This window comes from Canis lupus, chromosome 7 (assembly GCF_011100685.1).
Source record: "Canis lupus familiaris isolate Mischka breed German Shepherd chromosome 7, alternate assembly UU_Cfam_GSD_1.0, whole genome shotgun sequence".
Taxonomy (NCBI): domain Eukaryota; kingdom Metazoa; phylum Chordata; class Mammalia; order Carnivora; family Canidae; genus Canis; species Canis lupus.
The window spans coordinates 27,985,350-28,001,747 of NC_049228.1; the positions used below are offsets into that span (position 1 = coordinate 27,985,350).

Sequence of the window (16,398 nt, forward strand, 5' to 3'; positions counted from 1 at the left end):
ACAGTGGTCTCAGGAAGAGAGGCCCATGGGGGCTTTGAAAATGGGCTCCAGATTATTGGGACAGGGAATTCTAAATCCCAAGTGTCTGAAAGATGGCCTACAATGAGGAGTGCAGGTTCCAGGTGAACACATCCTTTGGCCCTGCAAACTTGTTGTCCAGAGGAGGACATAGTCAGAAGAGTTCTAGAGGGCTCCAGGGCAGGGTGTATGGACCTTGTCAGGTCTAGGAGCCTCATGCCAGGGTCTAGCATCCTGGGAGCTGTTCTAACTCCAGCAAAGCAACTTCTTTGGGTTCAGGGGGCAATCCTAGTGGGTTTTAAATAAAAGCCCTTGTGGGATACCTGGGTGGCTCAATAGCTGAGTGTCTGCCTTCGGCTCAGGGTGTGATCCCAGGACCTGGGATTGAGTTCCGCATTGGGCTCCCTATGGGGAGCCTGCTTCTCCCTCTGCCTATGTCTCTGCCTCTCTGTGTGTGTCTCTCATGAATAAATAAATAAATCTTAAAAAATAAAAAATAAAAGCCGTTGTAATTTGAACCAGTTGGTGGGTCTCTGTCACCTGAAGCTGAAAGAATCCTCTTTAATAAACTTTCAATGCTGAAGTGTCTCAAACAAGTGGTCTATAAGCCACTGCTTCCATTTCCATTTTTTAAAGCACTCATTCTTACCATGACTTGTCAAAGTGTACCTTCTTCCTCCAGTACTGTAGTAAACTGTACTTGAAAAAAATCACACATCCAATGGCCTTTCCTACACCCCCAATTAAGCTGTCTACTCTACAGCATTGAGTATATTAAAAATTCCCTTCTCCTTGAAAACTCCTCTTCGCTTAACTCTGGGATAATAAAGAAGCTGATCTTCCTCCCTGGGCTGAAACTACAGTTGACCCTCTAAACAACATGGAGTTAGACACACCGCCCCCGGTGCAGTCAAAAATCCATGTAAAACTTTCAAATCCCCCAAAACGTGACCAGAGCCTTATCAATGACATAAGAAGTCTATTGAGACAAATTTTGCATATGTATTATATGCTGTATCTTTACAATAAAGTAAGCTAGAAAAAGGAAAATGTTATTAAGAAAATCATAAGGGGGTGCTAGGGTGGCTTAGTTGATTAAGCATCTGCTTTCAGCTCAGGTCCTGATCTCAGGGGCCTGAGATTGAGCCCTGTGTTGGGCTCCCTGCTCAGCAGGCAGTTTGGGTCTCCTTCTGCCTCTGCCACCTCCTTCCCGCTGCTTGTGCTCTCCCTCTTTCAAATAAATAAAGTCTTTTAAAAAAAAGAAAGAATAAGGAAGAGAAAATATTTTTACAGTACTGTACTGTAAAAAAATCCACATATTAGTAAACCTGCACAGTTCAAGGGTCAACTACACATCCAATGGAAGCACAATGATGCCCTCTCCTCTTGAGGAACTCATTCATCCTTGTTCCTCAAGGTAGGAACACCTTATCACCTCCCTATAGATGAGTCCCAAAGTTCTATCTCTGATCTCAACCTTGGTTTCAAGCTGAGATTTCATATTTTGACTTACATTTCGGTTTTCAAATTCAGTAACACTAAATAACTAAACTGCAATAATTGTCTTTTGTCACTGGGTCTCCCTGCTTCTGTTTATTTCTGTCAGTTTTGTCTGTGATTCATTCTCCTAGTTCCCAGATTTCAAACCAGGATTATCTAAGACTCATTCTCTTTTTCCTGCCATAAAGTCCTATTGATTCTTTCTTTATGAGATGTTTCCTATTCAACCTTTGCTTTTTGTCCCTCTTCTAACTGTTCTGCTTGTAGTTCCCGTTCTGCTCTGGCTTACCTTCCTTCTTTTACCACAATAATCCTGCTAAAGTAGTATTTTTTGCATGACCTTTTTTTTTTTTTTTTTTTTTTCCTGCTCAATGACTTTCAATGGATTTCTCTGGCCTGAGCAAAATTCCAAACTCCTATGTCCTGACACACCATACTCTGCAAGATGAAGGCTCAATTTCAATTTCCAGTGTTTTCTTCCACATGGCTTCAAAATAAACTCTCCAACCCATCTGGGCTTATATTGCTATGGTCCCTGAACACAAATTCTGCCTTCATCCCTTCTCTGCTCTCCGACTTGGAAGGCCAGCACCTCCTCTTCTCCCAGTCCTAGCTGGACTTCTCCTAGTCCAGTTCTTCTGTGAAACCTCTCCCACTTCAGCTCCATGTTTCTTTCTTCCTCTCTGGTCTCTCATCTACCTTATTTGTTTGACACATTCATTCATTGTCTTGAGCTGTTGCATACATTGGTTCATCATAGAGTTCTCTTATAAATCAGATCTTAATCTGTATGAAAACAGAATCCATATCTCCCAGTTTGGTTTTCTATTTCCTCCCCTATTACCATACACCCAGCACTAAATACAATAGGTACGTAAATTTAACTCTCTTTTTTATTCTAAAATAAAGTTCTGTGCTTTATATTTGGTCTGTTTTGCCATATATAGCTGGTATTGTGGATGTTAAAGATGTGGGTAAAAAAATAACTAAATTCTCATAAAAGTTCCACTTTATGTGTACCCGTTATACCAATAAATGCCCCCTCTACCTCCTACCATTGTCTTTGCTTTTGAGGCATGGATTACTTTCCTTTTTAGAAAATACTATCCCACTCCAATAAAAGTTCTATTCACAAATCCCTCTTACTTTCACTCTTTTCTGCATGTACCCTTAGGTCCTAGCAGATCTATTTTTGAAGTTCAAAGAGAAAAGAATCAGCAGACTCAAATGTGTATAACAAAAGACCGCATAGTAGTATCCTTCTTTTTATTGAAAAGGAATCATTTCTATTCTAACGCAAACAATGTATATTTTACATCATAAAGCAAGATATAATTTACATATTACATTTCTTATGAGATCTTTATACCCTAAGTGTCATTCCCTTTTTTATTCAATTACCTCTTCTGGTTTGACTTAACCTGCAAGTATCCTACAAATCAGCATCTTATTTGGGGAGGGATTGGGGTGACAGACAGTTTGCATGTATTCATCTGCATCTGGGTATAATGAAGGTGAGGAATAGGGGATATGCCTTGGAACTTTGTTGGCCTGAGGCCCTCTGTTGAGACTTGGCATAGAAGCCAAAAGTCTATTCCTCTAAATCATATATCAAACTTCTACTTTAAAAAAATCAATAATAAATGAACAATACTGAGTGCTTGTCTCATGTGTATATTTGATCAGGTGCTTAGATAATAAATGTTTGTAGTGTTGTTTAGCAATGAAAATTCCTATGGCTGACCAGCGCTGGCTACTCTCTGATTTTCCCAGACATTGCTTCCCATGCATCTGTGGCAAAATTGCCCAGTTTCATGTAGTGCTTAGGTTTTGGGTTCAGTCTTTTCTGTTCACTACTGAAAACGGATGTCAGGATGAAAGCTTCAAATGATTTTGTTTTATATGACCTTCTATCCCTTTCCTCCATCTTTGAAAATTCCTCCTTCCTAGCAACATCTTGTCATGTATGATTTCTGTTCCCTGTACCATAACCCAAACTCACTTTTAGCTATTCCTGGAAGTCCAAACTCCAAAAGTTCACCAATTCCTTAGATTGCACTCATTTTATGAAGAACATTTTAATCTGTTAGACTACACTGTTCCTTTGAATCTGGATAATCCACAGCAGCTAGTAGGACAAAAGAATTAGTCAAAGGACTCCTTAGGAAGCAAGTAATATGTGGTGTTCAGCCAGCCTACATAAAACATTGGTAAGAAATATTTTAATAGTATGTTAAAAGAAGAGAGAATCAGTGGATGAAAGCAAAATGCATAAGATGGGCTTTCTTCTTGTTATTAAAAGAAGTACAGATTCAACATTTAAAATATATTTTCAGAATGGTGGCTGTTTGGCTGAAAAAATACCACCGTTAGCTCAACTTGATAGGCCAAGGGGGGGGAACACAGGTGTGCTGAAAGTGCATCTTAAACTCAACAGTCCTTGCCTGTCACTCAGAGTTGGCATATTTGGCCAAAATCAATCTAAAGCTTTTTAATTACTGATAATTAAGTTCTTAGAACCAACCTGGACAGGATAAAAATATGTCAAAAATAGTCTGTTCTGTGTATCTTAAATTATTCTTTGGTCAAGTGATGTGATTTTTGAGAAGTCTGTTAATATAAACCTATTTCTCATTTCCAAATACAAGGCTATAAGTATTTACAGCAAGGTAACATTTCCTTGCTAGAAAACAAGGCCTCCAGGTAACGTATCCTTCCATTAATGTTGTATTCTTTTATAGTCCCTTTCCTCCCATGGCTACAAAGTGCTGCACAAACAGAGAATACAGGTAAAGAATGAAGGAGCAAATGAATAGAGCCTCACAACACCCCTGTGAGGTAGGTAAGTATTGTTAAACCCATTTTACAAAAAGGTAAACTGAGGCACAGCATGGTGGTGTGGTTTGGTCTAGTCCACCTGACAAGTTACAAAAGCACAGCTGGAGACAAAAAGAAAGAAACAAAGACAGGTCAGTCCTGGCTCACAGCCCTAGGTACTAAACTTTATTTCAAAATATTAGAATAGCCCACAGTTGCCTTTTAAATTTTTGGAATTTAGACAAGACTTTAAGTATTCCCTTTAAACACGTGTCTTTCAGATTTCTGTTAAGTGGAGGAGGGGCAGATGACGACATGGTTTTCCCTCCTCTAAGTGTAATTCCTATAATGTGTCACGATATATTCCCATTCCACCAGAGCTCAGTCTCCAAACTCAAGAACATTTTTACAGCCTCAAATAGGTTCCAATTTATTTAAAGTCCAAATGTGAAAATGAGACCTGTTCTCAAATAGATGTCCTATTAATTGCTCTGTGGCCTTAATGAGAATTTTGTGTTGAGAAAGAAAGGAAACAAAATCCCTAAAAACATCTCATCACTAGAGATTAAGGGCAGTGGTGATGCTGTGAAATTTGCTTTTTGTAGTGTTTGAGAAACTGCAAACTCAAGCTTGCAAGAATATTTTATATATATATATATAAAATATATAAATATATACAGTATATATATAAGTGTGCATCTGACTATCCTTAAGGCACTAAAGAGATGTAGGCCATGCCTTTCACAACTCAGTCTTTGTTTTCCTAAAGAAATTTCTCTCCCTCTCTCAAGTGAAATATATTTCTCTGTCAAATAGCCCGTGACAGCAAATCATTCAAAAACAACAAACATCTTTAACTTAAGATGGCAGATTGGTTGGATGGGGGTGAGGGGTGGTGGTGATGGTAATATTATCATCTACAGCTTAGAGCTTAAATCTATAGTTTATATGAAGAGCTTAGATCTACAGCTTAGAGCTTAGAATTAGCCAGACACAGCCAATCACATTGGATTAGACAACCCAGTCACCAGATGTTGTACACAATTGCTTTTTTTAACAGTAGCTGATGGAAAAACCTTACCATGACCAACAGACATGGAGACAGTGAGACAGGAAATCATGTCTGGCACAGATTCTTCAGAAAGACTTTGGCTTTTCAGAAGTTCCTAGAGCTTCTATACGGAGAATTGGGAAGAAGGATCGGGCAAGGCACTGAGGTTCAAACAGGTCACTGAGAGACATTAGACAATTATTCTGAATATATATATATATATATATATATATATATATATATATATGGTTTCTTTGGCTGCTGTAGGTTTTTTAAAACCCATACGATCATGGGGGTGGGTGGGCTGAACCTAACTGAAGAAGCTTGGAGTACATTAAAGCAAAGCGCATGAATAGAAGAAAAAAACAAAATTAACACACAGAAACAACTGGTGGTGGTATCCCAGAGGGAGGAGAAACATTGGTTAACTAATTTTCATTTTGCTCCTCTCCTGCTTTTCTCTGCCATGGTCCCAATATTTTTAGTTCAGGTTTTTTGTTTGTTTGTTTTTATTTATTTATTTTTTTCCAGCAGATGAAGAAATGACAGAGCAGGATAGGTGTCTTATGGTTTTTGATTTCTTCTTAGGCCTGTTTAATTTTTTTTTTTCCTCAGTTGACTGTTGGCACCTGGTTCCTCTGTAAACTATATTCCTTGGCCTTCAGTCTCAGGTTGGCAATGCTGTTGGCCATGTTGATGCCCTGTGCAGGGCTATTGTTGGCACATGTGGCAGAATAAGTAGCCATGGCGCTGTAGGGACAAAGGAGAAAGCAGGGAGAATAACAGGCATTAGTTTCACAAAGCTGCAAGTCTGTGCCCCAGATGGATGCAACTCTCAGCACGGGGCAGGTAGGGGCAGGTGGGTTGGATGGATGACCTCTGAGGTCCCTTTCAGCCCCAGATCTCCACTGGTCTAAGGCACTTGGGAAAAGATGGCAGTGCTTGGAAGGACAGGGGAAAGCACGGGAGAGTGATACAGGGCGGGCAGAGGTGTTTGCTGTGTTGGACACAGTGAATAATAATTTATTTCTAGGGTGAGAGAAGAAAGCTGCTTATGTTGAATAGCAGGATGTTTCATCAGCCGACCAACTGAAACACTATTTAATCTCTCTTCCTGCCTCCATCACCAGCCTGTGGGAGCAGTGAGCAAGAGAAGCAGGAATTTGAAAAGGAAACGGCATTTTGCCCTCTTCACACTAAATAGCTGACTTTAAGTCTAACACATTTTAGGTGATCAATGGATACCATACTAAATAGGGTACTTGAGAACCAGTTGAGCAACTCATTCTTGATTCAATGGTTGGTAGCACTAAGTACTGCCAAATCCAGAGCTTCCTATCCCGACTGGCCTTGAGTTTATAGCTTCTTCTCAAAAGTACTTGAGCAGCTCAAGATGCCTTTTGGGTTCACTTATTTGGGAAATGTTTAAATCCCTTAGATAAACTACCAAACGCTCCAGCCAGTTTCAGGATTTCAGACCTCAGAGGTAACCGTTTCTTTTTGTCCTTACTCCTGAGAAAAAATCTGAAGTTGTTTTTCATTGTCAGAGATTGTAATTAAGACCTAGAAATGCGGCCAGACAGAAATGGGCATTTGGTGGTTTTCTGTTAATCAAATCCATGAATTTCTTTTAAAGGAAAAAGTAATAGTCTCTTAGACTTGGATGCAAATTATTCATTACTGTCTACTAAACAGTTAAAAGGGAACCCATTTTAATTAAATGAAAATGTTTCTAGTTGTTTCTAAGATTAGCAAAATCCCTTTCAACTGAGGCCTGAAATGAGATAGACTTCTAAATGGAATGACATGTGCTCCGCTGTTGCCTGCATTCCAGTGCAATTTTACCAGCCACACAGGAGTTTGTGGTTCTGGGGATCAAGTGACAGACTAGAAAGAGAGAAAACTAAAGCTACTCTACAAATAGAGAGCCTGTGTCATGAATCCTTATTTGGGAGACCACAGAGTCGAGACTTATAGTCAAGACTCACAATAGCCTATTTCAGCTCAGTTACTAGCAATTAACCCAGGAAAATTAGGTTAATGAAATGTAATTAGTCCCAGATCACTAGGTCTTTCCAGAAATACACATCCTTAATTTAAAACCTTATAGCACTGGTGTGAGTGTGCCTGTGTGTGTGTCTTAAGGCAGAAGGAGGAAGAAGGGTTCCAAGAGAATCCTATGTTCTTCCATTTTATTTTTGCCCGCTTCACTCTTACCCATTTCTGGATAGATGCTCTTAACCATCTATGCAAAGTTAGGTTCTCATAGGGCACCCTGTAATTTTCCATTTAGCACTTATTTCAATTCCTCGACTGAAGGTCATAGATCAGACACCACACCTGACCCTGTTCACCACCATATCCCCAGGTAGAGCTAACATCATATCTGGCACGTATTTGACATTCAAGAAAGCATTTATTGAATAGATAACTGAGAAATATCTAGTATGATTAAATGGGTTCCTGCTCAGTGTCATTGATCTCTGTCATCCTGTTGTGAGTAATGATTTTTTTAAAAATGTTTTATCAATATGCTTTCATCCTTAGGAAGTAGTCCTTTGTATTAATTTTGGTCTCTTAACAGAATGAGCAAAATCAAAGGGCTAGGACAAAAGCAGGGGCTGATGACTACATATTCTTGACCCATCAAAATATCTTTTGGTAGTAAAAAATGAACAAATATTAGTGCAAATTAGATTTATACAACGGACTATCACTTCTACCACTGTCTACCAAAAGAGGAAGAAAAAGAGTCCCCAGTTAAGGTAAGTTTTAATTAGGAGTGAGATAAAGGATCAGAACAATCTTTTAAAATGGGACAAGGTTTTTGTCCGTTTGTTTTGTTCTGTTTTTGGTAATATATTAAAAAAAAGTCATTTATTTTCAAAACCCATATACATATCACCATTTAATTCCTATATGAATTACTTGCTTCCATTCAAGAAACTATCAGAAATATATGCAAACCTATAAATCCTACACTGAAGAAATTGCTAGGATATACTGAAATCTAAGATCTCAATAAAATCAAAGATGTAAATAGTTAAGAAAAGAGACATTTGGATTTAGGAAATGTTCCTAAGTTATAGATTATGAAATAAACCAAGTCAGCTTTTCTCAACCAGTTTTCGTGAGAGAATTAAGTTCTGAATATGGTACATAGTACCATTTAAAATGCATAAGAGAGAAGCTGAAATGGTGAGTTCTCTGTATTATTTGTTAAACACTGGGAGTAAAATTGAGTAGCTTCTGGAAACAGAAGGCTAAAACTTTATGAGAGAGCATAAAGAAAAAAAATTATCTGATGGTAAACTATAGAGTGTCATGGAGTACTCTTTTAAGTACTTGACCTAATTTTCCAAGGGGTCAAGTCTTTGAGACTTTAAACAAGCAAAATCTACTTAATAGAGATTCCTCGTTTTTTTGATAGTCCATTTTCCATAGTAGACAAAGGGGAATGTAACCTTGGGGTATTATTTTCATTTACTGAAGACAGTATCGCTGTTTTCTAGAAATGTCTACTCTAATTGTGACTTCAATATTATCTATTATACAGACTTTTTTTTTGCTATAGTTACCTCATAGTTTACTAACTTCATCTGATATTCTAGTCTGTTATTCATATGGTAACACGTCTCTTGGAGATCCTGAGATTCTCCCTTTAGTGCAGAACAGATATCTCTTCCCAAATGAGATAAATGTTGATCCATTTTCCATCTCAAACCCAAATCAATGTAAATTAGTTATATACTGCACAGAAAATTGGATTTTCACTGGGACACTCTCCCTTAAATGGTAGCCTGAGTTTCTAGAGTTGAGAAAGAATCCTTGTCCAATTGTACTGTGGTGCCATCATAAGAACACCACTGCATTAGTGACACTGTGACAATGCCTTATAGGTAGCGCTCAAGTTAATGGGACATAAAGATTAAAAAAGCAGCCGATCTTAATGAGTGAGTTTTGCAATTCTCTAGGAGCTCATTAAATGATAACATTTTCACCTGATAAATGTTTAGGAAAGTTATACATTTTCAAAAATGGATCTAACTTACTCCAGCACATTGCATAGCGATAAGAAGTAGGATAAAAGAACAGAGCCAGTCTTACTTCATAGCCTCTTAACCAATGTTTACAATATATAACCCTGCAAGTAGAGACCATAGGGATATTTTGTGCACATACTAAAGAATTATGAGTTTGTGCTCCTTCTGGTAGTTGGACATGGTTCTAGTTTCTCAGCTTGCACTAAAAGAGCCATAGAGGCATGCAGTGAGCAGTCCTTTGACATACCAGTGACAAGCAAGACTTGTGACAGGTCAGAGAAGGCAGGATTAATGAGTGGGTACTCTAGAGCAGCTTAGTCATGCTTTAAAAACAGCATGAAAAGTTGGAGAGGACCCATTTCCTAAAGTGACAACAGATGCAAGAGAGCCTTGACTGGCTGCCAATGCGAAAGATTGTTTGTGACCACCTGTTTTCCATGGCACCAAAGCTTATGAAGGTCTGTGTTAGGAAAGGAGAGAGAACCTTGAAACATTTTCTTACAAGATGAAACCAAGGAGGATTGATTAGCTGTTTTCGGCCAATTTTCTAGGGCCATTCAGAATGCAAAATGACCACTCATTCCTACACAGGATTAAGCTTACCAAGATCAGAACGTGAAACAGAAACTAAGTGATTTGTATCAATTAAGCACAGGATAACGCCAAGAGCCTGCTTACCAACACTAAGAGATCCTGCCCATTGGTCCTGCCTTCTGAGAACCACCTGCTCCTCTAACAGGAGGCAGACATGAGATGAGTTCAGGGACTGGGTTTATTGGATTTGGCAAAAGCATCATTTCTCTTGAGTTTTTAAGAATGTCTGTGTCCGAGAAACTGCACTGCCAAATAAAGTGCATTGAGGAATTGGAGATGGAAAAGAAAAGCTTGTATCCCATCTGTTGATTCAGCAGCTCTGCACGGGGACTTGTACAGAGCTGACACATTTAAGTAAGCTTGAAATTTTTCCATCTCCTTATTTGGAGATTCTTAACAGATGGAGCTTAGCCACAGACAGCAGAATGCTAACCACCGGCAGGGTTCGAGTTCCATTTGCACTGGGGACAAATCATTTTTGATCATTTCAACCTACCCGGAAGGTTGTCGGGAGGAGGAACATGTTCAGATGACTGCCAAACTCCAAGGAAGCATGGAAAATTCTATATACGGTATGAATTTAAAGCCAAGAAACTTATGGGCATCTGCCGCTCTGTTTTCGAATCACCCGTGGTGTATGTCCCACAAATCACAAAACAATCGAGGAACACTCAGGAAAAATAATGCCTGCCTCAGTTTTCAACTCTAACTTTGTTTTCTCTTTGGCCCTCTTGGACAAATGATGACAAGCTGTTGAAAATTTCCCCCCAAAGACAAATCTGTCAGCCCGAGAGTCTGTGTCATCCTGAGATCCTACGGTTTCACCAGCTTGGGATTTTTCCAAAGGCTGTTAAGGCTTTTGCGACTCTGCCTGTGATGTGCAGAGGTTGGAGACCATCTTTCTGGATTGTTCTTTTGTCCCTGTGAGAACAGAGGTATATCTGCTTCATCTAAGACAACCCCATCTCAGTTTTCCTCTGCACATTTACTTGTAAAGAGAGACTCCATAAATCCTTTTGGAAGTGATCTTTCATGAAGTAAATAAGTATTTCTGACTTCTGTTTTTCAAATGCAGAAGTCGATTTTTCAAATGCAGTTTAGCTTTTAAAGTAGATCCACTTGGACCACATTCCAGTTTACACTGTAGTTTCAGTGATCCTTCTGCTATATTTAACTTTTCTTTCTAGAAATGTTTTTATACACGGAGACTTGCATCTTTCTCTTTTCTCTAGGACTTTCCTATCTTTTTTTTTTTTTTTTGAAATGCACATTGACTGCCTGGAATCAAATGCCCCTGTGAGATATGTAGTGGGGAAACATTGCTAATTCAACCTTAGATGCAAGGCTACATAAGAGATTGATGCTCCAACCAGCCTGGGAAGCAGCAGGAGCCAGGACAAGAACACAGTTCTTCTGACCCCTGCCCTATGTCCTACAGTCATGTAATCCTGAGTGTCAGTAGCGTCAGCATCACAGGGAAGCAACTTAAAAATGCAGACCCCAAGTCCTGCTCCAGACTTACAGAATGAGTCTGCATTGCAACACAATCCCAAGTGATTCACATGCTCAGTAATCTCTGAGGAGTCCTGCTCTACCTTAGGGTATCATACTACCCTTAACTTTATGGGCACATATGCTTGCAGATCCGATTTCCCAGAGTATTCCCCACTTGAGGATTTCACTACTGGCATCACTAAAACTGCAAGACCCGCTTTCTTGAACACACTTAATTCCCACTTAAACCCTACCCCCAGCAGCCACCCTCTTCCCCCTCTGACAAGTTACCTTTTCAGTGTCTTCCGTTAGAATCCGTTATGAAGCCCCTCGTGTAAACAACATCTTGGGAGGGACGAGGATCTATTTTTGAAAGCGTGAAAGGGAGAAATGAGCCAAATGCGTTCAGTGGATGTCAGGCAGCACCGTGACCACGATCAAATGGGGGAGGAGGAGAAGGATGGGGAGGGGAGCTGTGGACAAGGACAGCTGGCTGCTCTTTTGCCTGTCACTAGTTTTCTTTGAAGCCCAGTCCTCCCTCTGGAATTGGCACTGCAGACCAACAGTGCAGATCCAGGCCATTTCCTAGCTCCCATAGGAACGGATGTCTCTAGGGAGAGGCTTCTTGACTACTTCATCTAGAATAACAGTTAAAAGCCTGGGATTTGGTTGATCACCACTCCCCAAGAGGCAAAGCACCACAAGATCCGTGAGTCTTAATACCTCTGGTGCTGTGCGTGTTCTCCTTTGTCTATGGAAAACAGTTGAGCTAAGCAATGGGCATATGTGCCAGAAACGAGCTTCCCTCAACTGGCTATGGGTAGATGAAGAGGGCACCTGCCAGGACAGTAGTGTCTGTGAGAGAATGTTTACTCCTCCTGGTGACTCAGTTGCCTGCCTGACGTCATCACCTACAAGATGCTCAAGGGAACAGACGAGGCCATGTCATGCTATAAACAGGATGAACCATATGTCCCCAGTTACGCCTGTTGTTCTGGTGTCATTATTAATAGCACCCCCCTTTCACTCTTAAACGTGTTCCAGCTTGAATGATAAATTATACAGCCACCACTCTGGATATAAAAGACACCCAGCAAAAAATGTGTTGGCTAATATCCCATCTCATAATTCTGACCATATGCAAACAATTGCTTTGAGTCTTGGTTTCCTCCTCTCCTCTTCCAGGGGAGAGCTGTGGAAGTCAGCAAACTGTCCTCTCTGGCAAAACTGTTTGCTCACTGTCCCTGGGTTGTATGACCAAGCCACATCAGTCATCCCAGGGGGTGAAACACCCCAGAAGGTGACTCTTAGCCACAGGCGTGCTTCACTGATCTGAGATAGACAGTGAATCCAAAGGGCATGTTTACATAGGTTCCAAGTCTTACACTTTTTACTATGTTCAATGGAATGCAAGTTTAATTTGAATGAAAATATGGTGATGTGGCCTAATTGCTGAACAGAAACAAGGATCACGAGCACTGGGTCTCATTCTGCTTGCTGAAGGCTTAGTGTTCAGTTTCTTCTTTGAAACCAGAGCAAGGACGGAGCTAGCACACAGGAGCGTTCCAAGGATTAACCAAAAGAAATGCCTTTTAATGAATGTCACATGTGAGATAACTAACTTGACATCAATGTACCAAAAGAAATAGCCAGTTATTATTTTTTTTATAACACAGAAGGTCTATCATTTCCTTTGCTTTTCATCACTTGTTTCTCTTTTATGTTTCCTAAACAAGACATGTTTCCTACCAAGCTTCAAAATGTGAAACCGTAATGTATTCTGGTTCTAAACATAGCAGAAAAATCTCCGGGTAACAGAAGAGCTTGCCACTTTTAGAAATTAACCAAAATATAAACACTTCAGTAAACATTGGGTCAAAAACATTGATATTGATTAAATTACTGCTTTAAACCATCATTCTTCTACTTCTATCTGGAGATTAATTTATTCCTCATACAGAATATGAACAATCAGATTCTATGCGACTTTTAATTATTTTTTTTACAAACTCTGTATCTAAGAGAAAAAATTATATAAAAGTATATACCATGAAATGCATAAAAAGCACTAGTTTATATGACTTTTAAATGAAAACAGCAGAATACAAAATATGTACACTAAAGCTACACTATATAAAATACTGAACTCTAATTGCAAAAATAAACAAACTAGTTATGTCAAGATGGTGGCATTATGAATTTTTTTAAAGTATCTAGTATTTCTACATAATCTTTCAAAATAAAATAGAACATTTTCCAAAAAAGGCACACATAAACTGCATGTTAATAATTACAGTTAGATTCACACATACAAAATATGTGTGATGCAGGCACCAGGGCTTCACCTTTCGCTGAGATGCAGGCAGTCTGATCCAATATTAATCAGGGAGGATTTCAGCCCTACCCACACACTGTACCGCCCTCAGGCTTCCACTGGTAAAGACTATGTGGCAGCCATCTGGATGGTTTAGAGCTGGTGTGAAAAGTTCCTAATTGGGACCCAGGCAGGAAAAGGAGCAATACTTTCTGGTCATGACCAAATTCAAACCAGAGACCTTGAAACATCAAGCTTTGAACCACATCCATTTCCCAAGCCATTTAGTGAGTCTGTGAGCTACCAATATTTATCGAGAAACAGAGCAGTCTTCTACGTATTGAAAATATTAAAGAATATGTGATTTCACAATGGTCTCCAAAGTGTGTTTTTGGTAAGTCCTATGGGAAAAGAGTCTAAATTTTAAATTAGATATTTAGATAGGACTGATCTTTTGAAATCAGCGAGGCTTACTATATCTGAGAGCTATAGAAATTTCCAATTTCTCAGGCATGGGGTCTCTAAGTACCAAAACCAATGTAATTCAGGCTAATTTCACAATGGGGGATTTAAAAGAAAAAATCCAAGTACATTCATGGCATTTCTTTCAAGGAATTGATTTGGAACAGAAAGAACATTTAGGTGAGGCCTTATGTTTTGATTAAAACCATTAATTTCTGTAAAATATTTGCATTTTACAAATGTGGTATTTCACATTAGGAGTTCAGCTTTAGCTGGAAGATAATCTCCTATAATTAGTTTTAGACCTTTCCTTAAAGCATTAATTAACTTTAGCAATAAAAAAGGCAAATAAAAGCATAATAAATGAATCTGTGAATACTTCCTCCACTGTGATTGGCCAGAGAGAGCACACAGCCTTGACCTGGTTTCTAAGAGTACTCAGGTTTAGGTTCAAAGAAAGGCACTTTCGAACAATGAGGATGCTTTAGGCACTTGGGTCTCAGCTTCCCCTGGACATTAACTTGTATTATCTGAACATCATAATAAATGGAGATTAAAAGCCTCTCCAAGATATTGAAATAGTACTCTGTTATTTGCTTCTTTAAAATTCTTCACCTTTTAATATAAAAATTTTGTGTAAATTATACATTGCTTTTATATTTTAAATGCCCCGCACAGACAAACTGACCCCAAAGAACTTCAGATGCATAGGTAAGAATTTACAATAGAACAGGAAGGTATTTTTGGATCATAAGACATCCCCACCTGCTAATAATGGACTGTGGCCATGAGCGTGATCAGAATGGTCGTGGATTTCCCTTCCTTCCCTCTCTGTCTGTCTGTCTCTCTCTCTCTCCTTCCTTCTTCCCTTCCTTTATCTTTCCTCCTTTTCTTCTTTTAATTCAAAATCAGTTTTACTGTAAAGTTTGCCTTCAAGCCTACACTTGGAGCCTTACAAGTTAAATTTCTACTTGAGCATGACAAAACACATCTATCTTAAATTTGGAAATGGAGTCAAGTTTTGTCCTGAATGGTTGCAAGAGGGACTTGGGACATAGCTTAATGATCTTTTCTTTTAGATTCTTCCCCATCTTTGAAACCTTTGCAAGAGTTCCTGAGTCCAAGAGAAGATTGCTGATGGCCTGCCCTCTATCTTCTGCCCCAAACCCTGCTCCTGGGGCAACTAGTGATCTCCCGTGAAAATCTGGGGGTGTCAGCAAGTTGAATGTCTCTGAAGAGGTTAACCCAGTAAGAAATGTCAGCCAGCCGCACCAGCAGCTTTGAATGTGACCGACCGCTGAGAAACGTGTGGAAGTGGAGCAAGGGGGTTGGGCCAGTCATTCACCTGTACGGAGAGGCCGTCCCCCAGGAGAGATAATCGGTGGGTCGTGGAGCAGGACGAGGTACGATGGGCTGCTCCACAGCAGTCACGTCCCCTGAGTAGGATTTGAGGAGGGAAGCGTTTTTATTGGCCAGCATGGCTCTCTCATTCCTGCGGAATTTGGCTCTTCGGTTCTGAAACCACACCTGGAAGAGTGTCAGGAGGGCAGCAGGGCACAAGGAGGAAGAGGAAAACAAAGATGAAGAGGTTACACAAATAAGGAACAATGCCCTGGCCAATGTTACTGTATAACCCCTCCCCAAGGAAGATGCAGGTACAGAATTCTTCCCACAACAATACAAAGATGCCACAGTCCTTCCCTGCTGGGCCACAGTAGTGAGTTATTCTATCAGCAGAGAAGACTATGAAACAGAACCTAGAGGGACTTCCATAATCATGCCTCCAGAGATGAGATCCACCACTAACCCACAGAGCAGCAAAATATGGGTTAAGATCCTGTTGTTTTGTCATCAAGGAAAAGAGAGAAACCTTATTAGACTTCTGCCATGGATACCATGACTTAAAATGTTTTTGTTTGTTTGTTTTTCAAAATTCTTCAAAAGGTGAAAATATCATCTACTTTCAAAAAACTTATCACACATTAAAAGAAAATTCCTCATCTCACAAATGGTGCCTGCGGCAAGAATTGACAAAGCAAGTGGCTCATTTGGAAGATGCAAGGAGCACCAGGGGAAGAGCAAAGAGATAACAGGGAAGAGCAGCT

The 16,398-nt window shown here is 39.6% G+C and overlaps 1 protein-coding gene across 2 annotated transcripts in view; it reads right to left on the minus strand.

The window, feature by feature from the left end:
• Positions 1-2,748: 2,748 nt before the first annotated feature.
• The window catches only part of PRRX1 (paired related homeobox 1), a 73,194-nt gene continuing 59,544 nt past the window's right edge, over positions 2,749-16,398 (minus strand). Inside the window, exons 3-5 of one of the 2 annotated variants that reach the window (XM_038542570.1) lie at positions 15,639-15,820; positions 11,809-11,880; positions 5,999-6,136 (exon numbers count right to left, since the gene is read on the minus strand). In XM_038542570.1, the coding sequence (XP_038398498.1) occupies positions 11,826-11,880; positions 15,639-15,820 (237 nt within the window). In that variant the 3' untranslated portion in view covers positions 5,999-6,136; positions 11,809-11,825. Of the gene's footprint in view, positions 6,137-11,808; positions 11,881-15,638; positions 15,821-16,398 lie in introns of both variants that reach the window. The other variant, XM_038542569.1, reaches the window with a different exon arrangement.